This window comes from Zeus faber, assembly GCF_960531495.2.
Source record: "Zeus faber genome assembly, chromosome: 5".
Taxonomy (NCBI): Eukaryota; Metazoa; Chordata; class Actinopteri; order Zeiformes; family Zeidae; genus Zeus; species Zeus faber.
In genome coordinates, this window is record NC_137192.1 from 13,834,553 (window position 1) to 13,858,813 (window position 24,261).

The following is a 24,261-nucleotide window of genomic DNA, read 5'->3' on the forward strand; positions in this document are numbered from 1 at the left end:
GACACCGGTGGCTCTGTGGTTCTCCTTTACACTGCATCTGATCACAGTTTAACATTATTGCATACTGTATGAGCTCTTTTGTGTGATTGGCTTTTTCTATAGGGCTGCTATAAACTGTGTAACCTCATCACTTTATTAGTTACACCTGCACATTACCACAAAATTAACCTCCTTCCTGCAATTACATTTATGAAACTATAAATCATGCAGACAAGCTCACTTAATTCACACAGAGACAAATTAACAGTGATTGCATGGCTTTTGCAGCTGCTAAACCCGGTCAAATAACAGAAAAAGCGAGCGTCTAATTCACAAAGCAACCGCTGAAATGCACAAAGCAAGGCTAAAATGCACCCCTAACTGCGCTGACATGCACATAGCGTCTCGGTGCGCTGGTTCTATTTGCATGTATCTAAATTAGGTACATTTGGTGCAAAATTGGCCTCTTTCTATGCAATTGAGTCCAGTTTACAAACACCGCCACTAATAGCCACACGCAGTTATAGTGAAATAATTACCATCGAAAGAGACCTGGTGGTAACTGAAGATCATTCATAAGGTTTGTCACACCCAGCCTTTCAAGTGATCTGTCAATAATATTTTGACATTGTTATCATTCACTGTCACATTATCTATAGGTAGCCGAGTGTGCAGCAGTAGAACAGAAAAAAACTTGTTTATTTGATAAAGTAGTCAAAACTGGCGTTGAACCACAGATGGCCTCGAACCTCAGGGCCATTGACAGCTCCGCAGCCACATGGATCATTGCGATCAGACACAAAAAAAGGCCAAATTGCAATCAGCAACATAACTACATGGCTGTGTTTGCACTGGCATATCATTAGTGTAATATCTTTTGTGAATTGGACGCTGAGATGGCGCAATTGATGCGCAATTCATGGTGTTATAGGCGGCCGCAATCCATTCTTTGTGAATTCACCCCTCACTCTAACCCTTGCACCTATTTAGTTTATGATATTGCTTCCAGGTGCTTTTTGATCATCCTGTGTGACAACTGACTTTCAACTCACTTTTTCAAATGGCAATAAAGCTTTTAGATGGGGAATATGTTTCATTGTTATTCAAATCATACTAGTCAGAAGTCATGTCTATTTCCCCATTCTAATGTTTTTTAGAATGGGGAAATAGATGTGACTGTAGTACGATTGAAGGTGCCAAATATGTTGGTTCCAGTGTCTCAGAAAGCAGCAGCAACAACCAGAAACAAGAGTTGTACATCAAAAATATAGCATAGTGTATACTCCTATACACCGGGTTCCAAATTATTATGCAAATTATATTTTTCTCTGATTTTCCAAAATAGTCGATGCAAATGACTGTCAGTATAATTTTCAAGTCATCAACCATTAGGGTATAATTCGAATGTTATTTAACAAACCTCCCAATGATAACTATTTTTTTCAAAAATAAAAAACTCAAAATGCACTGTTCCAGATTATTATGCACAACAGAGTTTCAAAACATTTCATAGGTTGTAAAGAACTGAAAATGGTAATTTGTTGAATTTGCAGCATTAGGAGGTCATATTTACTGAAATCAAAAGCTATTTCAATCAAAAAAATCTTAACAGGTCAAGTTACATGTTAACATAGAACCCCTTCTTTGATATCACCTTCACAATTCTTGCATCCACTGAACTTGTGAGTTTTTGGACAGTTATTGCTTGAATTTCTTTGCAGGATGTCAGAATAGCCTCCAAGAGCTGCGGTTTTGATGCAAACTGCCTCCCAACCTCATAGATCTTTTGCTTAAGGATGCTCCAAAGGTTCTCAATAGGGTTGAGGTCAGGAGAGGATGGGGGCCACACCATGAGTTTCTCTCCTTTTATGCCCATAGCAGCCAATTCTTAAGTAGTTTTCCTTTATTTGGGCTCACCTGGCAAACGAATTATCACAGGTGTCTGAGATTGATTTCAGTGATCCAAAGAGCCCTGAGACACAATACCATCCATGAGTTTAATTGAAAAACAAAAAATGAAATGTTTATGACACTTAAATCCAATTTGCATAATAATTTGGAACGCGGTGTATAAACACCATATAGTCCAGATTGTGGTTAATTGGTTTGTAGTGTTCCTTTGAACTTCCTAAAAACCCTGATCAATGAAGTGGCTTTACTGAACATGAACCCACCTCCATCTGTCAGCTGCGTGTCGTTGGGAAGTGAAGCAGATTGTGATGATAGATGACATTTGTTAATGATGACTTTTATTATGAAACGAATGACCAATTAAATGCACCAATATTTGAAAATACCTCATTAATTATGTAAAATAGATATCATAGGTGAGAAAGGAAGAGGCGGGAAGAAAATAGGGACAAAAAACAGAGATGGAAGACCGAAAGAAAGAAAGTTAAATATATACCAAGATTTTCTGTAATATTTCAAATTAAAATAGTTAACATCTTCCAAAGATTAAAGTGAACATGCTGGTATAAAATAATTATTATTAATACCACTACTACTAATAATAATATATATTTAAAGAATGTAACACCCTTTTTAAAATCAGACTGGGAATTCTGTGCATTTCAATCAGTCGGGCTTGTGGGAGTGAAGTCATGTACTACACACTATACATACTTTTACTTGCAATGTTCTTCAAATCAGTGGTTCTCAACGTGGGGTATGGGGACTGGCAGGAGGTCATTCACTTGGTTCCAGTGGGTCGCCAGCAGATATATGAAAAGTTGAAATTTCACAACTTCATTTTTGTATAATTTCCAAGACATAAGAGCAGGGGTGGGCAAACTACGGCCCGCGACCAACAAGCCATTTACATCAACACCAATCCTAGAGTATACTTAAATTTGTAGTATTCAGTTCACTGTTATTTTCCTGTAATACTTGACGATATCACCAGATGGCCCATTGCCGGGCCTTCTCTGATGTCAAGTCACTCTTCTTCACTTTACCTGCTTCACCCATAACAAAATGTGGACAAAAAAAGCGCAAAATTGACACCGAGTGTCGGGTTTTCAACAAAGATTGGATTGCAAAATATTTTTTTAACTGAATTACGGTCAAAGGCTGTGTGACTGATTTGCCAAGAAACTGTTGCTGTTTATAAGGAATACAACATTAGCCAATGATTTTCTCGAGCTGAAAGACGCACACTGGCTTTGTGATTTGGTATTCGCTGTGTACATACTGGCACACATGAATGAGCTGAACGTGAAGCTACAAGGGAAAGATCAGTTTGTATACGACATGTATTCAAACGTGAAAGCCTTCAAGGTAAAATTAACTTTGCTCTTTAAACAACTGACAAACAAATCATTTGCGCATTTCCCCATGCTAGCACCTATGGGAGAAATTTACTGTAACATTCAACAGTAATATAAAACAAATATAACGATATTAAAAAAAAACAGTAATATAAAAAATTGCAGTACTACCAGACAGAAGTTGAATATTTAGGGAGGCTGGTAGCACATCAAACAAAAAACAATAGCACCCAGCCAGTTAGAAGGGATTAGTAAAGCACCTAAGCCAGGGACAGTACGACAAATTATGACATTCCTGGGGATGACAGGGTTCAGTTCAGATTGGATAGAGGACTATGCCCTTAAAACTGCGTCGCTAAGAGAGATTATGAAGGCCGCAGGAACAACTCACCTGCAAGCCCTGTTAAGGTGGAATGCAGATGCATTGGCAGCATTTGAAGGCATCAAACAGGAGATGCAGGGAGCAAGTGCGTTAGCAGCTCCAGACTACACAAAACCGTTCCTATTGTATGTAGCAAATAGGAGTCAGGGGTACACATCAGCGGTTAATGCAAGAATCATGTAGTTGGAGGCGAAAACAACCTATAGCATACTATAGCTCCAAGTTAGATGCAGTAGCATAAGGCTATCCGCCCTGTTACCAGGGATCAGCTGCAGTACAGTATGCTTATGACAAGGCCTCGACCATTACGATGGGATACCCGGTAACTATTTTTACGCATCACAAGGTAACTGAATTAATTGAACAAGGGAAATTTGTATTGACAAACTCAATGTTGTTGGAATATTTGACCTTACTTACATTTCCAGAAGTTACCATAAGAAGGTGTTCCACAGAAAATCCAGCAGAAAGAATTCTGCATGATTTTGACTGACTCTCTGACATATACCAAACTGAGGCCAGATCTATTGTCAACACCAATAATTGAGGCAGAGAAAAGCTGTTTGTGGATGGATCTTGCTACAAAGATTATTTGGGTAACCATGCAGGGTTTGCAGTGGTAAGACAGAACCCAGACAAAACTTTTGCTGTTATTCAAAGTTCTCATTGTAAACAGCCATGTTCAACACAGGCAGCCGAGTTGAGAGCTCTTACAGCTGCCTGTCAAGAAGGAACAGGTAAAACAGTGAATATATACACAGAATCTGAGTATGCACATGGTGTATGTCATTTGTTTGGAGCGGTATGGAAAATTAGGGGATTTAAGAAAACAGATGGGTCCCCCATACTGCATTGTCATCAGATTATGGAACTAATGTCGGCATTACTATTGCCTAAACAAGTGGCAATAATCAAATGTCAGGCACACAGGAAAGGAAATGACTATGTCATAAAAGGTAACAATGCTGCAGATGAGGCTGCCAAGGTAGCCTCCAGCAGTAGTGGGACAGTCCAGGCAGTGTTGACCATGCCTGAGGCTTCGCCTACTAAAGAAGATGTTGTCCGCATGCAGGACAAGCTGGAGTTTATGAGGATAACATGTGGCTGAAAAGGGGTGCCATGGGCACCCCCACAGGGTTATGGAAAACTCATGATGGGATGTTGTTAGCACCAACAGCGTTGTTGGGTTTGCTTATCACTCATGCGCATGGTTTTGACAATTGCGCAAGGGAGGAAGTTGTGAAGAATCAGAAAAAAAAGAATCAGAAAACAAGGTTTTTGGTCACCATACCTGCAAACAATGGTTGATAAACAACTTAATGAATGTGAGGTATGTGCAAAAAAAAATGCAAGAAAAACAATTACTACTCCATTGGGACGCATTCCCACACCTGAGGGACCATTTAGACATCTGGTCTTAGACTATTTGGACATGATTAAGAAGGCAAATTGAAAAAGATACATATTAGTAGTCATAGACAGATTTAGCAGATGGGTAGAGGCAGTCCCATCAAAAGATCAAAGTGCGGCAACTGTAATCAAATTTCTGACTCGAGAAGTCATGCCAAGGTTTGGAATTCCGACAGAAATAAGCTTAGACAATGGCTCAGTGTTTATTCAAAAAACAATCAAACAAGTCATACAGCAGCTGCATGTCAAACAAAGGTTGGGTTGTGTGTACCATCCTCAGTCACAGGGGATAGTGGAAAGAGTGAATGGGACACTCAAGACAAAAATAAACAAAATTTGTGCAAGTGCTAAATTGCATTGGGTAGATGCACTCCCAGTAGCACTAATGAGTTATTGCATGCAACCTAACAGAATGACACATTTAACGCCGTATGAAATGCTCACGGGTCGACCCATGCCTGCACCTAACATTAGAGGACCCCATAAGGGACTTCTGTTGGAACAACTGCAATTGGAAATAAGGGAATATATTAAACAACTAACTGCCATACACAAGCGTATATTCCAAAAGGAGAAAGACAGAGTTCCAGAGCCAGAAGACGACCCACCAAGGGGGGTGGAGCCCAGTGACCACGTGTACCTAAGGGTCTTCAGGAGACGGCGGAACAAGCCCAGGAGAGAGGGACCATGCAAAGTGACCAGTGCAACACCAACAGCCATCCAGGTGAAAGGGAGTGCCACCTGGTACCACCTCAACCACTACACCAAAGCCGCCCAGCCAAGGACAAGGGAAGAGCGTGAGGAGAACCAGGATGCAGACGTACCCAGCACTGACCAACCGCCTCAGGACCAGACCCAGCCCAGCCAGGAGCCCCAGCTACAAGGAGAGGCCGAGGATGGTGCTGAAACTGGCGAGCCTGTTCCTGATACTCTACGGACTGGGGCAGATCCAGGCCCAAGGACGGATCCAGAGTAAGGGGACGTACCTTCAACATGGCATGGCATGGTATGGAATGACCAGATATCGAGAGACAGCACGAAAGAAATCATGAAAGTGTTGCAACAACAGCCAATCCTGAGATATTCAGGAAGACTAAACAAAGCAAGAGAAAAGAGGTCGGAGAAAATGGTTTTACAAGCTCAGATACCACCACAAGAATTAAAATTTGTGGACGAACAAGTTACTTTTACTGTCAAGGTAGAAGGAGAACAGCTATGTGGGGAAGCTATGCACCAGAAACACGAACTTCTAACCCGGGGGCAAGACCAGTGTAAAATAGATATCTGGAAAGAACAAACCTACTGGTGTTTTAGGGTACAACCACAAAAACAATGGGACCACGATAAAAATAAGTGTAAATTAGAAATAAGAAGAGGTCAGTTTACGCAAATAAAATTTGAAATAACAACAGATCTTAAACAAGGAGCAGAAGCCTCTTGTATGACACAAGAGCAAAAAGACAAGGCCTCTCAGTCTGAACAAAGTAATTCAAAAGTAAATGCAACTTCGATTATTGATAAAGTAGATGAAACTCCAATTACTGATAAAGTTAATGCAACTCTGATTATTGATAAAGTAGACCAAACTCTGATTACTGATAAAGTAAACGCAACTTTATTATTGATAAAGTAGACTAAACTCTGATTGTTGATAAAGTTAACACAACTTTGATTATTGATAAAGTAAACGCAACTCAGATTGTTGATGAAATAGACCGAACTCCGAGTATGGGTAAAGTAGGCCCAACCCCAGTTACTAATAAAAAAGATGAAACTTCAGTAGCCAATAAGGTAGCACAAACTTCGGTTTCTAACAAATTAGAAAGCGCCTCAGTGACAATAGAACCAAGAAAGAACCTAACTACGACTAAAAACAACAGCCGCGAACAAACCAACAAAACAAATTGGAAATGATAACAATGCAAGCCCCAACTTATGGGTTAAAATGTTAACAACAAATGGTACAGCAGCCACTTTACAGAGTGAAGTAAGTTGTACAACAACAATGTAAACAAAGACAGAGATGACCCCAACAATGGCCCCAAAATAGAATATACTAAGCACAAAGGCGACTACGATATCAATGGCCAATTCTGAAAATACGGTAAAAGAGACGATAATGTCGACATTCTCTTATGTGACTACTGTGACTAAAATCATAACAACAATACCAACACCTATATCCAAGATACGTGCAAAATCAGTGTTCAATGCAACTGGGTGTGTGACCGCCTCTCAACAGCAAGAACTTTAAAACAGTATGAACCTGACCCCTATGGACGCACAATTAGGGTAAGAACAAAAGACCGGTTGTATGAACAAGAAAAAGCAAATACAGTAATTGGTATAAATGGCAGGAGTTCACCGGAAAACAGATAGACACAGACGACTGTTATTTATGTAGTACAAATAGTCAGAATGCATTGTATGTAATAAACACTAAGAAGAGACGGCAAATCAGATGCTTAGAAGAGAAAGAGTTGAGGGAACAGGCCAAACTGAATAAAGCACGAACAACAAGTAATATATTCTCACATCATAATAAGGTAGTAGTGTGATCAATGCAATGTTTACTGTACCTAGGATCAAGTGAATACAACAAGTATTACGAAACTAAATGGGATGGAAGTCCTATGAACTTAATTATGAAAAGATGTTGAGATATGGACCTAAGTCTATCCAACGCAGTAGGTGAAGTAACATTACCAATAGGAACAGATTTCTTAATAGAGGAGGGATTAGAGTGTTATCAAAATGACGAAGGAAGTGCTTCTTCCACACTGCCCACATCACTGGCAGTTCAGTGATGTTGGCAGTGTGGAAGAAGCGCAATGTGGGACAATTTGGAATGTCACCAGATATGATAACAACTGGATCGCACTACTAAGACAACCACCTGTTATAAAAGGTGACCAGTACCTAAAAGACCCTGGTCAAACGGCTAAGAAGTCATTCGTGTCACCCCTCTGGGGTGAAAGTGTATATCAAACTCAGGATAAAGTGGTGGCAGACCAACGTTGTATCTGCAGTAATAGGATTCTTCGCCCGGTACTATATAAACTGTGGAGAGGTAGATGCGTAAGAGTACAAGTGGTTACAGAAATTGTGTTATTACCCTTATTCGATGGGGTTGATGGTAACTTGGAAACCAATGAGCTAAAAAGGCGGAAAAGTGCATACGAACCCGACGAGATTGTAAAAATTTATAAAATAGGACAACCTAGAGGTTTACCCCAAAAGTTCAAAACACAAAATGAAGTAGCAGCAGGATTTGAAACAATAATATCAGCCATAGGAGTGTCCAAAAACACAGAATGGATCAATTACATCTATTACAATCAACAAAGGTTTATTAATTATACGGATGATGCTTTATCCGCCATAGGCGAACAATTGAAAGCCACAAGCGCTGTGGCTTGGCAAAAAAGGCAAGCTTTAGAATGGCTCTTAGCAGAGAAAGGAGGAGTGTGTGCGCTCATAGGCAAAATGTGTTGCATCTTTATCTCAAATAATACCTCTCCAGATGGATCGTTCACTCTTGCAATGAATAAACATAAAAATCGAAAACAGGAGGTCAAAGACAACGCAGGTTATGGAAAAGATTGATTTGCATGGCTAGATTTAAAAATGGGACGATGGAGAATGATGTTGACCAAAATAGGTATAATACTCTTGGTGCTACTAATAATAATGGGCTTAATTTTTTGCTGTTGTATTCCCATAATGAGATCCTTGATAGAGTCTAGGCTGAACAAACAAATGATCCTCACGTCAAGGGACACAGTCGAGTCAAGAGGGTTAGAATGGGAACATGTTGGAGACGGAAGCCAGAGTGATGATGATGGTGATGAGGAATATGGACTAACAAAGGCCTAAGCTTTGAAAGGCCATGATGAATCAATGCATGTTGAAACAAATTGGTCAAGTTTTTTTTAAGTTTTTATTATAGTGTCATGTATTCTTTGCTATACTCATGTGTCACCACTATAAAGGAAACAACACATGCAAGGCTCTACTTAAATAACAGGCTGCTGCTGCTTAACACTTATACTGTAACTATGTTTCATGAAGCAATGTGTGCTGGTATGTCAACTGTTATGATAATCACCACTATTGATCATATTTTTAATATTATACCAGAGGTTTTTTACTTTTATATTATGATGTCTAATCACATATTTTGTAATAAAGGCTAATTGATTGAGGGGATGGAAACACTTAAAGGTATAACACATTTGGAAATCTTTTTTCCTAGAACAGGTTGTGAGCCCTGATAAACTTACAGGTTGTGAATTCTGATTAATGAACAAAAAGCAGGTTTTTCTGATAACCAAATGTGAATGCTGATGATTTATCTAGCTGTCCGGCAAGTAGCCAATAATGATTGTAAATTGACAAATATATGTTAATTGATTTTTGGGACTTAGTAAGCCCCAAAGGGGGGATATATGGGAGAAATTTACTATAACATTCAACGGTAATATATAAGTATTATCTTGCCTACACACTATATGAATCAAATAAGTGTGGGGAAATATTGAGTAAAGAAGATACAACTCTACCCCAGTGCTGATACAGTATGCTACCATTATAGATGTTAAGGGGTGGATGAGTACAGTAGCTCTACGGAATGTGTGGAGTTAACATGTTCCATATGTGGAGACACAAGCTCAGAACCAGAAGGAGAACAAGGCTACAGTGGACAGATTTCCATATATGATAACACGAGCTCAAGGCCAGAAGGAGAACAAGGCTACAGTGGATAGATTTCTATATAAGGAGTGAAAGTATGGTATGATACGATGACGTATGGATGATAGATGTGTAGAATGGAGCATATAAGCCAGCCTGGGGAGAGGCTCCTGAGTTCTTTGCAAACCAACTCAGGCTTTAATGTTGCTTGTTCACAAGTGATAATAAAAGTCTTTATCTTTCAAACTTCGGCTTCCTCTATCTCTCTCTTATTTTGTTAAAGTTTTAGAGTAAAGTTTATCTACCACACGCCGCTGAAAGAAGCCCCCCAGCAGGCGAGCAAATACAGTAAATCGCTGGACGACCTGTACGAAGAATTCTGCCGCTGTCGATTCTCTGATTTTGAAAAGTTTGAAGATGCTGGTGTCATTTGGCTCTGCCCATGTGTGTGAACAGCGGTTCAGTGTGATGAACATTAACAACACATGCCAGAGCCCAGCTCACTGCTGAACACCTGAGCGCTGTCCTACAAATTTCCACAATGAAAATGGCACCAGATTTTGATGCGCTGGCAAAAAAAGGGTGGTCAGCAACACTGTTCTCATTAAATCCATCAATGGTGAGTTGTTGTATTTTTTATTTAAAAATGAATTTATTAATTAAAAAATGGGATAAGAGGAAATAGATTTCACACATATATTACACTTTATGCTTGCTCATTTTTCACCTCATCTACTAATGGTCTCGCCCGCCGGTCAGTTTTAAAAACTAAATGTGGCCCACGAGCCAAAAAGGTTGACCACCCCTATGTTAGAGCCATTAAAAATACCCAGTAATGACTGTTTGGATCCTAGTTTCACTGGTATCTGGATCCCAGAGACAGAATTGTATCTGATCCAGGGACCATGGCATAATAAAGACCAAACTGACCTAACTTGATGTGGAAAAGGTGACGAATAACTGGTTTGAAGCTTCTGTAACTGTACATCTACACATGCAAAGTAGGAACAAGTTGATACATGTCAAAGCTGAGGACACCAGTCTTTATTTACAGGTTGATAACGCTTCCTTCAACACACACACACACACACACACACACACACACACACACACACACACTCACACACACTCACACACACTCACACACACTCACACACACACACTCTCACACACACACACACACACACACACACACACACACACTCAGGCCTCCAGCTGAATGAGGTCTTTGGCTTTGTGAAGGTTGTGGTCCACGGCTCCTTCTAGAAACTGAACCCAGGTCAGCTCCGACTCGCCACAAACATGACTGGACCTGCCGGAGAGAGGGGTAGAGGAGTGGGTGGGGAGGGGAGGAAGGAAGACAGAAAGAAAGAAATACCGATGGAAGTAAGACAAAGAAAGAAAGAAGGAAAGAAAGAAAGAAAGAAGCCAGATCTCTCTGTCTGGTCACTCACCTGATGACCCCCAGGATCTTTTTCAGCAGAGTGGCCAGTTTGAACGTCTGAGAAGAAAGAGAAGAAATATGACCCAAGAAGAAGAGGTTCCCTGAAGGTTCCTGCAACCTGTCACGGTTCCATGCAGAACCCTTTCACTTGCAGAACTATTTTGGAAGTAGATGGTTTTGGAGGTTTTTGAAGAGAAAAGGGTGTCAGCTGGAACCTTTTGCACCCGTGAACCTTTTTTTTTTTTTTTTTTCATATGAGGTTCTTTGATCAGTTTGTGAAAGACAAGACAATTGCTCCATAGAACCTTGGTCACCTTCCTGACAAACCCCGTTTCTAGGGTTCTGAACCATAAAAGGGGAAACCCTACTACAAAAAGGAGAACAAAGAAGAACCCATACGTCAAGGGTGCTCGAGGAAACCCTCCATTAAAGGTTCTAGAACAAACTCCTTCCAAGTTCTATAAAGAACGTTCCATTGAGGGCTCTTGGGAGAATACCTATTGAGACTTCTGAAACTTCTCAGTTTTCAATTAGAACCTTCTTCAGACAGACGCCTTCTTCAGAAAGCCACTGGCGATAAGTATATTTTGTCACCAAATCAAACCAACAGCCATAGCCAGATAAACATTCTCTATAAAGAAGTAGCACACGTGGAGTTTTTTTTTCTTGGAAAGTACGTTAGACAGTAAACGGAAAAGAGATGCTCATGGGGTCGACAGGTTGTGAAGATATGGGTTTTTAGTCTGCGGCGGACGATGGCGCGCGATTCATCTGTTCTGCCACTAGGGGGAGCGCCTTCCACCATTGGGGTGCCAGAGATGAGAAGAATCGCAACTGGGATGAACGACCCGTCTTGAGACCACGTAGCAGTGGGGGAGCGAGGCGGCCCGCAAGGTTGGAGGAGGAGCGCAGTCTGGAACCAGGGATTGGAGATATGGAGGAGCAGTTGGGTGGACGGCCTCGTAGAAGGGCAGAGATGGAAGGCCAGTGAAGTGACGGAAGGAGCGGCGTGACATGAGGCGATTCTGGTTGGTTGAACACTGGACGGGCTGCTGCATTCTGGATGCTGTGGTCTGATGGGGCAGGCAGGTAGTCCCGTCGAAGAGTGTTGCAGTATTTAGACGGGAGATGACGAGCGCCTGAACCAGAACTTGTTTCGCGTCCCTCTTGAGGTATTGTAGCGGTAGTGGGAAAACCTGCAGGAGCGAGCTGTAGCAGCGATGTGGGCAGAACAGGAGAGCAATTTGTTCAGAATTACCACACAGCTCTTGGCAGTCTGACAGGGAGATACCATTGGTGTTCTCAGTGGCGATGGGGCATGTTGGTAACCACATAATGGGTTGAAAAAATCCTCCACACCCAGATGAAACTCTGCCTGAACAGATATTGTCTTTATCTTTGCCAATCTGACACTGTTATCTCTCCCTCCCACTCCGTGGGAAGGAGAGATGGACGCACACGCCCTTCAGGATTAGACAGCGTGGGAAAACCTTGTGACACTGTCCCACAGTTGCATGTCCTTTTTCTCCCCACCTTCACAATAGCAGAGGTCCTCAGACAAGTGTCCACGGCCACCTAGGCGTCTATTAAAGAATTGCAGGGGGTCCGCACAGCAAATCATTTTTTATTCCAATAATTATTCGTTTGCTATACAATTTTGTTTTTATTTTTTCACAAAACGTAGAATCTCACCCTCACTAATGATATGAACTCTTTTTTTGTTGTGAGATTTGCACTTTTTGTCAACAAGGTTATATTTGTGTGTCTGTGTGTGTGTGTATATATATATATATATATATATATATATAGTATACAACAGTGTGGAAAGGGCAAGAATTAATTATTTTGAAATGCTATTGTAAACAGTTATTGTGGCAAGTTTAAAGGGCAGTTTTATTATTTTTCAAACCAGGCCTTGTTAAAATGTTGGTTCCCATCATTTTAACTCCCCAAATGTTTCATAATCAGCCCAGATAACGGACATGTCACAGAATGTATTCCTTTTAGAAGTGCAGCATTTTCAGAGTTCACTAAAAACTTAAATATGAGCCCAACATCTGAACAAATGTGTGGATTGAAGGAGGGTGGGACACAAAACAAAGCCATCATCACCTCAAGTGGAGGGCATCTAAATACAAACATTCCATAATCCACCATCTGCATTAGTGAGGGTGTGATGACTGAGACTAAATAAATAATCAAAATAATATTGTTTAAAAATTAATCCTCGAGCAGCTTTTCATTGTTTTGAACCGCCGCCACTTTCTGTTGCTGAAAGTCCTAATATTGGCTCAGACAGAGCATTTAAAACATGTTCACACGGAAAAACGTGTTTTAATATGAATAAAAAACCAGAGCACTTCAGATACTTAGTATGAATTGTAAATATAACTTTATTGTGTGTTTAAAAAGAGATAATATCTGCCGAATAGATTCTATTACTGTTCTTGCGTGAGGGCTACACCTGGCAGCAGCTACTGCAAACATTTCTAAAGATGATTGTTTGTTATTAACTGTACTGCTTTCTAGTAGTCTGGAAACCAGACAAATCTGCAGCTCGTGTTTCATTTCTTCTGCAGAGTATGTCTGGCCACCTTACCATTCAAACTGATTTCCACCCGACCTTGCCAGGGTCGGGACAATCACAACCGTTTATCTAATATGGGGCGGGTTTGATGCGATAGAGGAGCGCCGTTGCCGCACCTTACCAAGATGGCTGTCGTGGAACAGTCTGTTAAATCAGCTATAGCTACAGCATAAAATGAACGATGGTATATTTTCTCTAAAAAGCTTTTGCTGATAAGAAAGATGCGTTTGACATTTGACATTTTGGTTTGCGCCCGTTGGTAACGGCCCTTGGAAATCGAAAATGAACGGAAAAATTCCAGACTAATACAAATTTGGGAATTAGCCTGGTGATGCCAGGCTAACTTTGTAGGCCTTTATGGACTAAAGCGTTTGAGTATGGGTGTGTGTGTGTCACTCTTACATTGCTCTCCACTCCGCCATACTCCATTGGTGGATAAAGACAGAGGGCGAGGTCATCAACACTGAAGGGGGGGGGAAAGTATATATATAAAAACCCATCACATATTAATTTGTGCTTTGAAAACTTAAGCTACTGCAATGTATTAACCATTGTATGTGAGAGAAGAAAAAATGAAATGGTGAATGATGGAGATCAATAAATTCCAATATTATAATTGTAGTGGAACGTTTACAACTTGGCAGAACAGTAGTCATCCAAATGTCAAATACTTGTGCTTCCAAACATGCTTGGGTGTGTGTACTCGTGCATGAGTGAGTTTATGTGATGTGGTAAATGAAGGTGTGTTTATGAAGTCGTAAATATTGTGTACATGGAAGCCCACTGCTCTTAGATATGTAAGATACTAGGATGGGTAAATGCAGAGAAATTGCAAATTTCCCCGTTGTGGGACTGACAAGGGTTTATAAATAAATAAATAAATAAATAAATAAATAAAAATGTAATAAATATGTTGTGCGTGTAGATAGTTTGTGTGTATCTGTGTGTGTGTATGTGTATGTCTTTGAATGTGTGTGTATATACAGTATGTGTGTGCGTACATGTCTGTGTATCTGTATATGTGTGTGTATCTGTATACATGCGTGCCTTTCAGTGTGTTTGTGTGTATGTCTGTACATGTATATGTGTTGTGTCTGTGTATCTGTATGTGTGTGTCTGTGTGAGTGTGAGTGTGTGTGTGTGTGTGTGTGTGTGTGTGTGTGTGTGTGTGTGAGTGTGTGTCCCACCCAGGGCTGATCTCCTTGCTCAGGTCGTCCAGGTCGTCGAGTTGCGCTCGCTTCTGAGCCGTTCCCACGTCCCCGTGGGTCCTGACGGCTGCTGCCAGCTTCCTGAGGCACGCGGCGGACGCCTTGATCAGGCCCCGGCAGGGAGCCACCAAGCTGCGGTCCCGCTCCGACCAGTAGGTGTCCTGGTTCCCCCGAGGCTCCGCCCCCTCCAGCTCGTCTTCCAGGACGTCGCTGAATGGGTCGTGGGCCTCAGACAGCGCCTGAGGGGTGTGTGTGTGTGTGTGTGTGTGTGTGTGTGTGTGTGTGTGTGTGTGTGTGTGTGTGTGTGTGTGTGTGTGTGTGTGTGTAGGGGGAATTAAGTACATTTTTCCAAGTATGTGTACTTATACTAAGTATATTCAGTACAACTTTTAATCCTTTACATTTCACTACAACAGTCTACAATAATAACATTGTGTTACAAGATACACTACACATAACATTGTGTTACTGCAACACCTTTTGTGTGTCTTTTTTTTTTTTTTTTTAAAGGACCTTCAGACTGGTTTTCCAGGGCTAGGATATCGCCTTGACAAAGTTAAACGCTATTCGGGGAATTTACGCTATTCAGGGAATAGACTAAATAATTGTTAAAAAGAGTAAAACAAAGTTTATTTGATTCATTTCTTGCATTTCTTGTGTAGCCTACACTGTAACTTTTATGTATTTCAATTTTTTCACTTCATGCATTTGGGTCTTAATGCGTTTGATATTTTATGTAAAGCACTTTGAATTTACTTGTTGAAATGTGCTATAAAAATAAACTTGCCCTGCCTAAATTATGATTTATATTTCTACATATCAAAAGCTAATAAATCTGTCTGGCTGGATAAATCAAACTGCTCATCAATGATTCATCAGCTTCATCCTTGTAAATGCCTCTGAGACTGTCTCTAGTATTTTACTTTCAATTGTATCCTGGATCTGTTGCATGAGAACACTGGATATGACAAGTACTGTTCATGTTAGAGCTTTAAGTACATTTAAGAGCAAGTAGTTTTACACTTTTGAGTTAGTTATGAAATGACAGAATAAAAATAATAAATGGAATATTGTGTTTAACCAGGCAGGATAACACAATGTGGGATAACGGAAAGAGAATTTTTTTTTAAACAAAATGAATAAACATGAACTGTTTTCATTTACAGCCAACATTTAAATTCATTTCACCATCCACCGATGAATGAGTGAATGGATTAAATAATATTGTTCAGAAACAGATCATCAAAATGTGTGTGTACCTGCTCAATCTCTTCAAGAGCATCTTTTACAACGCCAATGTGAGAGGACAGAGCGACCAGCACCGCTGCCTTGTTATCTGGACACACACACAAAACAAGTGTTATTAAAATAATAGAATTCTAAATACGCGCACACACACACACACACACACACACACACACACACACACACACACACACACACACACACACACACACACACACACACACACACACACACACACACACACACACACACACACACAGTGGGAGCCACAAGGGCGCTGGCATGTATTTTCATTAAAACATTTTAACAACAACCTCTAAATAAATGAATGCAGCTATGTGCACATTAATCTGTTCATACGCTGCTATGGCAACTACTTAGCGATGAGTTGAACTAGGAACGCCCACAATCGACAGCAATGGCTTCTGGTGTGAGTGGACGGTTAAAAACAGCGGAGGAGACTGACCTTGCGGCAGGTGGGCAAACTGGTCACAAGCCGACCACACGCCTCCTGTGGAGGACAATTGCTGTTGGGAAAGACTGGAGGAGGAGGAGGAATGGGGAAGGGAGGGAAATGGAGGGAGAGAGAGAGAGAGATCTCAATCACAAGAAAGACTGGCCTTTGATCTGAATCCATGCCTTGACACACCTTCAGCCAATCAGATTAACCAAACACGTGATGGCGCACACACACGGTGGAGGAGGTAACACACACAAATCAGATTAACACACACATGGTGGAGGGGGTAACACACAGCAAATCAGATTAACCAAACACATGACGGGGCGCGCGCGCGCACACACACACACACACACACACACACACACACACACACACACACACACACACACACACACACACACACACACACACACACACACACACACAAACACACACACACAATCTGAGCCATCTGAAGCTTTGTGACATGCCAGGACTTCTACTCTGTGAGGTAAGTACTGGAGGTAAGTTGAGGTAAGTTTTATTAAGGAGGATTTAAATGTATATTTAATACAACACAGACAATTAATTCTATTATATAATTATAGAACCCAGAATCACGATTGTGGGGCCGCCCCTTGCGGCCGCCTGCGCGAGCACCTCGTGTCGATTACACACATTTAAGTATTTTTAGAGCTTATTGTGCGTAATCACCGGGTTTCATGACATTTCACTGCATATATGTATGACCGTATGTATATGTGACAAATAACCTCTTGAACTTGAACACGCACGCACGCACGCACGCACGCACGCACGCACACACGCACACACGCACACACACACAGGCATCTGAAGCTTTGTGACATGCCAGGACTTCTACTCTGTGAGGTAAGTACTGGAGGTAAGTTGAGGTAAGTTTTATTAAGGAGGATTTAAATGTATATTTAATACAACACAGACAATTAATTCTATTATATAATTACAGAACCCAGAATCGGGATTCGCTGCCCATCGCGGCCGCCTGCGCGAGCACCTCGTGTCGATTACGTGTATTTTTAGAACTTATTGTGCGTAATCACCCGGTGTCATGACATTTCACTGCATATATGTATGACCGTATGTATATGTATGTGACAAATAACCTCTTTAACTTGAGAACACACACGCACACACACACACACTGAGCGTATGGCTCTACCTGCTGCCCATTTGCCTCATTGCAGGCAGCGCTGGGCAGGTGTCCCACACCTGCAATCAATGAGGCTCATTGAGGGCGGCTCAGGAGGATAAAATGGCTGCTCTGGGAGGACAGGGGACTTGAACACCTCAGGAGTCTGGGGTATGTCGACTGGTGAGTTAAGTAGCAACCCAGCCCAGTTAATTTTAAGTTAGGTCTGGGGGGGGGGGGTCAGGTTTTGTTTGGTATCCCCAGTTCTGTTTGCTACTCACCAAATAAAAGCTTGTGGAAATGTTGCCTGTCAGCCACTTTTCCTCTGCCTGTCTGCCCATTACACTGTGTGTGTGTATGCGCGTACATACCCACACCGATCAGCCACATCATCTTTAAAAAAAATCACCACTAATATTGTGTACCCCCCCCCCCCCCCCGTCAAAACCCCGGTCATTCACATGATGTAGAAGAAAACATGATTGATCAGACCAGGCCACCTTCTTCCATGGTCCCGTTCTGACGCACACGTGGCCATTGCAAGCGCTTTCTGAGATAGACAAGGGTTAGTATGGACACTCTGACCAGTCTGTGGCTACAAAGCCCCAGACGCAGCAAGCTGCGATGCCCTGTGTGTTCTGACACCTTTCTCATCATAGCAGCATTAACTTTTTCACCAGTTTGTGCTACAGTAGCTCTTCTGTGGGACTGGACCAGAGAGACTAGACTTCGCTCTCCACAAGCATCAATGAGCCATGGGCATCCATGACCCTGTTGCCGGTTCACAGCCTGTCTTTCCTTGTACCACTTTTGGTAGGTACTAACCAATGGATACCGAGAACACCCAACAAGACCTGCCGTTTTGGAGATGCTCTGACCCAGTGGTCTAGCCTCACAATCTGGCCCTCGTCAAAGTGGCTCAGATCCTTACGCTTGACCATTTTTCCTGCTTCCAACGCATCAACTTCAGGAACTGACTGTTCACTTGCTGCCTAATATATCCACCCACTTGACAGGTGCCACTGGAACGAAATGAGACATGTTATTCACTTCACCTGTCAGTGGTTTAAATGTTGTGGCTGATCGGTGTACACACACACCCCTATCTACAGTATATAGCCGCATAGCGGTACATCAGCCGAACATAGGATTCTTGTTTGTCGAACATCTTCGTCACCAACAGGAATCCAGTCGGAAGAAATAGTGGAAACATATTTTCCTCTGATCAAGTACAACCACACACACTCTTGTTGATCTTTTATTGCTCTTATGTCTATTACAGCTAAACCTGATGATAGGGCTGCATTGGCACAATTGTCTTTGAGAGCCGCTATTGTTGTTCTCAAATCCTTTAACAACGACAGCTTCCGATTGGTCCATCACACAGCTGGACATGCTGAGAGGAACTGCCGAGGTCCGACCCAAGACCTTGCGCTGTAGGTGCAAGTTCTGGTTCTCGGGAGGCTATGTCAGTATGTCACGTCGATGAGGAGACTGTGTATTGGATTCATCGGCTGATTTATGTCTTTAAAATTAAGAGTTTACCTCTGTAGCGGTGAAGTCAGAATGACCTCCACAAGCTGCGTGACTCCCTCCAGAACCTCCACGGTGGCGTCTCGGACCTGACGCCTCAGACTGACCCCTGAAAGACAAAAATGCAAAATACCAGATGGCTCATTGTGCTGATATATCATCCAGTTTTTTTCCCAGAAACAAACTTGTTGATGACAGCAGGAATTGAAAGGCATTAATCGGAAAAATCCTCTTGCTGCAAGCAGACTTTAATTTTGAAAACATTGGGAACTGCTGTGAATGTGATTAGAGCTGGAGGGGGGTTATCCAAGGTAGATTACAGACGGTGTTGATGGTGTTAAATCTGACCTTGACTTTTGGGAAGCCAGTAATACACCGTGGACAGGCTTAAAATACTCTTCTGGATGGACTCGGCTAAATTTTCTCCATCCTGGGATAGAAAGAGATATATATTTATAGGGGAGGGGTGAAAGAAATAAACAATGTTGAGTGAATCAAGTTCTCACAACGATTTTAAAGTCGAATGAATGACCAAATTTCTTCACACATATGGTTCTTTAGTAGAGATATTGTAGCATTCACATGGAAGACCCATCACAGTACCTTACAAGTTCTTCTTTTGGGGATGTAAACGTTTGTACAAGACTGCTACTTCCAATACAACTACTACAGTTACTGTTACTGACTGCTAACTTTACAACTACTACTACTACTGATACTACAGCCATGAATACCAATCCTCTTTTCAGGGATTAACAAAGTGTTTATTGTACAATTATTCCAACAACAAATTCCACATTACAGGAACTTTTGACACTGTGCCCATAAGTACAAATTCCAGCTTGAATATTAAAAAATATTCACAATCTGACCTGCTGTGTGGGCAACGGAGGCTTGGAAAAGGCCAGGCTGAGTTTGGTGGCTTCCTGGGAAACGGCCTTCACTGCCTGGTCTGAAAGAGGAGAGATGAGGAGTGGAGCACAGGTTCCCACATATAGAGGTTTGGTTAACACGCCGTGGTTCAATCAATTGTGCATATTATGAGATATAAATACTGTATTTTGCATATCACTGAAACATTTACTAAACTCATCGTGTCCCAGAAGTTGGAGAGGTCGAAATCGTCGCTGTCTGACTCGTTAGACTCTCCATCTGTGATTGTAATTAAAGGGTCAAAATAATGCAATCTAATACCACAGTAAGTTGAGGTTTATTCACTGAAAACAATTGTGTATTTTCGACTCATTGTCCCAAAACTAGCCCTTAGGTCCTTGCTGCCGGTATTTTAAATGTCCCCACAGTACTCCAAAAGATGCATTTACTCGCTATGGCCCAAAAGTTGTGGAACACTACCCCACAAAATCTCCTAGAAGCAGGCTCTGTGGACATCTTAAAAAGCAACTGAAAACATACATGTTTACTTTGGCATTTAACTAGTATGACTGTTCTTACCATTGTTTTTTTTATTTTTGTTTGTTACTTTTCTCCTCAAATGTACTATTCATTCATTTCAAATAGTTAATTACTGATTTTGTATGAAAGGTGCTATACAAATAAAGATTATTATTTGTTGTTATTATTAGTTCCTGGCTGGTTTATTAGATAGACACCCATTAAGACATTGCGATAAGTATTTCAGTCTAATATAAAAGAAACACCTGGGTCATAGTTAATGTACCCAGTATGTGTTTGTGTGTTTACTATTGTTGTATTTATTATTATTTACCATTATTTTTTTCTCATTATGTTAAGGAGACAAATATCCATAGTATTAGGAAAATTGTAAATCCTAGAGGGGAAGTTTAACTATAAGCCCTTTATGGTTTCTTACCTCTCCTGCATCACTCCTGTTGTGTTTTTTTTAATACACTTTTGTTTTATCACTTTCTTGGTGCTAATAAATAAAATAAGACATCTCGTCACTGGCAGCAACAGCCTGTTATTTGCTACGTGCAGGACCTGAGCGACTGCCATGACACTGACAAACTAGAGCTAGCTTGTAAACATTACCACCGCGGTCTATGGAAGACGGATTCCTGAATTTTGACAACACAGTTTGATGGATAAAACGGCTTGAAAAACCAAATCCTCGGAAAATGATCACCCCTATCAGCTAATATTGAAATATTTCGCAAAGCGAAAGCGTATTAGCTAAACTTCCAGCATTAGCGTCGAAACTCCTCGGGCTACAAACTTGGGATCCAGTTGTTTTTTTTATTTTTCAATTAAATTATCATGAAAGATCAGGTTATTCTCCAACCTCTGACACGGTCCCGGACACACTGGATGGAGTTAAGCAGGTTTCTCAGAGGAACACAGAGATCTGCACTCATCGTGGAAGAAAACACGGGTAAAGCCTGCGTGTGGTGGAACCACCGCGTCACGGAGCGTGTCGACAGGGGGACGAGTAATGAGGTGGGACCGGTGTGGCCGGAAAGAAGTATATGTGACATACACGTGGGCGCTGGTTTTATATCCGTTCAATGTAATAATTCATCTATTTATTTATTCATTTATCAATAAAAATAATAATGTATTATATAATTATTAATATACATATAATTATAATATATGATTATATATTATTATATACAACAATTATTATTGTTATATTTACATATTATGTATGCATTTATTATCATTACTATAGTTATTATATTAATGATGCTGTATTTCATAATTCGATATATTGATAAATGTTTTGAAAAGAAAATGACCTGAATATGTTGCTGCCTTCTTGTGGCGAAATTAAAAAAACTTGCAATTACATTTACACAACAAAAGCAGTAATCTCGTTGGAAAAGTCAATGTATTTCTTGAAAAACACACGTGATGACGCTGCAATTAAAAAAATTTTCAAACTCAGTGGCATGGTCCCGAAAAGTGAATCAATAGACAACTGTATTCAATTCAACAAATGCCAAAAATACAATAAAAATCAGGGCACAGAGTAGGTCTGTATGAAGGGACTATAACTGCACTTCATTCGGAAATATCTATTCACCTATCATCAGCCTGTCCAGCTATCTATGCTGCGATTTGGAGGGTACATCGATAACTGTACGCTCACACCAGAAGCGACGCGCAGCGTCAAAGCGGCCTGAAGTCGTTCATTTCCAATGGGAGATGGCGACGGGAATGCGACGCGACCTCGGAGACTTGGGAGACGGGAGAAAGTTGAACAAATGTCAACTCTATGATAATTTAGCTGCGACGCAAAACAGCGGTAATGTGTTTCCACTGCTACGTCCGCTAACTTTTCTTTCCTAATTGTAGGAGAAGCTTATTGTTGCGGGAGCTGCTTTATATATATATATATATATAATTGAAGTTCAAGTGGAGACTGTCCCTGTACTTCCATATAGTTAGATTAAAAACATCTTCCATGCACAGTATGACGTCATGTAGTACAAATCACAGGGTCAGAACGCATGGTGATACGTTAATCTGCAAGGTATAAAATGTAAACGTACACATATAATACATATCTACATTATGTATATATTTTCTGTTGAATACTGTATGTGCATATACACACTCGAATACATCGTCAGAGTGAAAGACAGGAGGTTGCAATGTTTTGTAATTGGGTTTTTGTTTTTTTTTCAAGTTCAAGAGATTTGTCACATACATATACATACGGTCATACATATATGCAGTGAAATGTCTGACACCGGTGATTAGTTGAAGACTGCAAGAGAAAATGGAAGAACCTTTTGGGAAACCTACAGAAGGGAGAGAAAGAGATAAACAGGAGTTGTGGGAAATGTTGCATATATTAACATGGTGTATTTTATAAAACATAAACATAAACATGTCACTTAAAGATTAACCTTTGCCAACAACCTCTAATTTAATGAATGCAGCTCCGCGAATATTAGACAATGAGTTGAACAGGACACGGCCACAGGCGACAACTCTTTGGCGATTGAGCGTACAGATAAAATCGTTTCCGTTGTGAGTGTGTGCAAGAGGGACTATGCTTTTTTCCCCTCAATGTCTGCCGCCATTTTGGTCACCGCTTCTTTACAAGAATGTGTAAAATAATACATCATTAGTAATTCTAAATGTGTCCTTCTCTATCCAAAGTGTTGCTTTGGGGATCCAACTTCCTTCCGACCTAAACTAATTCACGTGTTTTGCTGCTGTATGTTTGACTGATCTGCAGGCTGTCCAATGTGCTTTTGTGTGCAGTTAAAATGATATTGTAGGGGTATTCTCAAAACCAGACCTGCCAACCTGCACGCATTTTGTGTACCAACCACGCAATTCTTGGTCAAGATACGCAGGTATGAAATATCACTGAAAATAATAATTGAATTACAGAAAACAATCAATACAAAATAAGACCGTACATTTATTCAGTATTTAAACTTCATCCCTCAGATTGAACCACAATGACCCGTGGTTCCGTAACCCCTCCCTCTCCTCTCACTCACTCAACATCCACTGATACACAGCGCAGCGGTACTTTATTATCCACCGAGGCGTAGCGCTGCATTGTGAGGTAAAATGGGAAGTGGGGGATTAATAATCAATTACAAATATGTGGCCGTAATGTTAGCATATAAAACATGAGATGCACCGATCGATTGGCTGGTTTTCAGCTTGTTCAGGCATGACTGGTGTCCGGGCCGATCAGTGTCCGATAAATCCAATTCTGTGCCGGTCAAATTTACACACCCTCATGTGCTTGTAAAAATGCTCCGATATGCAAACCTGATACAATGTAACGTAATTACGCAGTTGACGCTCAAAAAGAGAGTGAAACAAAAACTGTCAGCTGTTTGGACTTACTTTTAGGTAAGCAAAGATTACATAAATATTCTATCACCTGACAATATTCTAAGTTGTGCAAACTGTATCTATCACTGTCACTTTAGCGGCGCGTCTGCTCTG

The 24,261-nt window shown here is 41.0% G+C and overlaps 1 protein-coding gene across 1 annotated transcript; it reads right to left on the bottom strand.

The window, feature by feature from the left end:
- Positions 1 to 10,770: 10,770 nt before the first annotated feature.
- Positions 10,771 to 21,745, bottom strand: ccndbp1 (cyclin D-type binding-protein 1). Its single transcript, XM_080001480.1, has 11 exons — positions 21,623 to 21,745; positions 20,452 to 20,514; positions 20,235 to 20,314; positions 19,711 to 19,792; positions 19,375 to 19,471; positions 16,683 to 16,756; positions 16,231 to 16,307; positions 14,951 to 15,210; positions 14,166 to 14,226; positions 11,187 to 11,233; positions 10,771 to 11,044 (listed from the first exon to the last, which is right to left on the bottom strand). The coding sequence occupies exons 1-11, from the start codon at positions 21,693 to 21,695 to the stop codon at positions 10,936 to 10,938; spliced, it is 1,023 nt and encodes a 340-aa protein (XP_079857606.1). The 5' UTR covers positions 21,696 to 21,745; the 3' UTR covers positions 10,771 to 10,935.
- Positions 21,746 to 24,261: the final 2,516 nt, after the last annotated feature.

Bases quoted from the DNA above. Each gene is read 5' to 3' on its own strand.
- ccndbp1 (XM_080001480.1), bottom strand. From the start codon at position 21,695: ATGAGTGCAGATCTCTGTGTTCCTCTGAGAAACCTGCTTAACTCCATC. The intron at 20,315-20,451 runs GTTTAGTAAATG...CTCCTCTTTCAG, and splicing joins CAACTTCTGGGACACGATGA to ACCAGGCAGTGAAGGCCGTT. The intron at 16,308-16,682 runs GTCAGTCTCCTC...GTGTGTGTCCAG, and splicing joins GTTTGCCCACCTGCCGCAAG to ATAACAAGGCAGCGGTGCTG.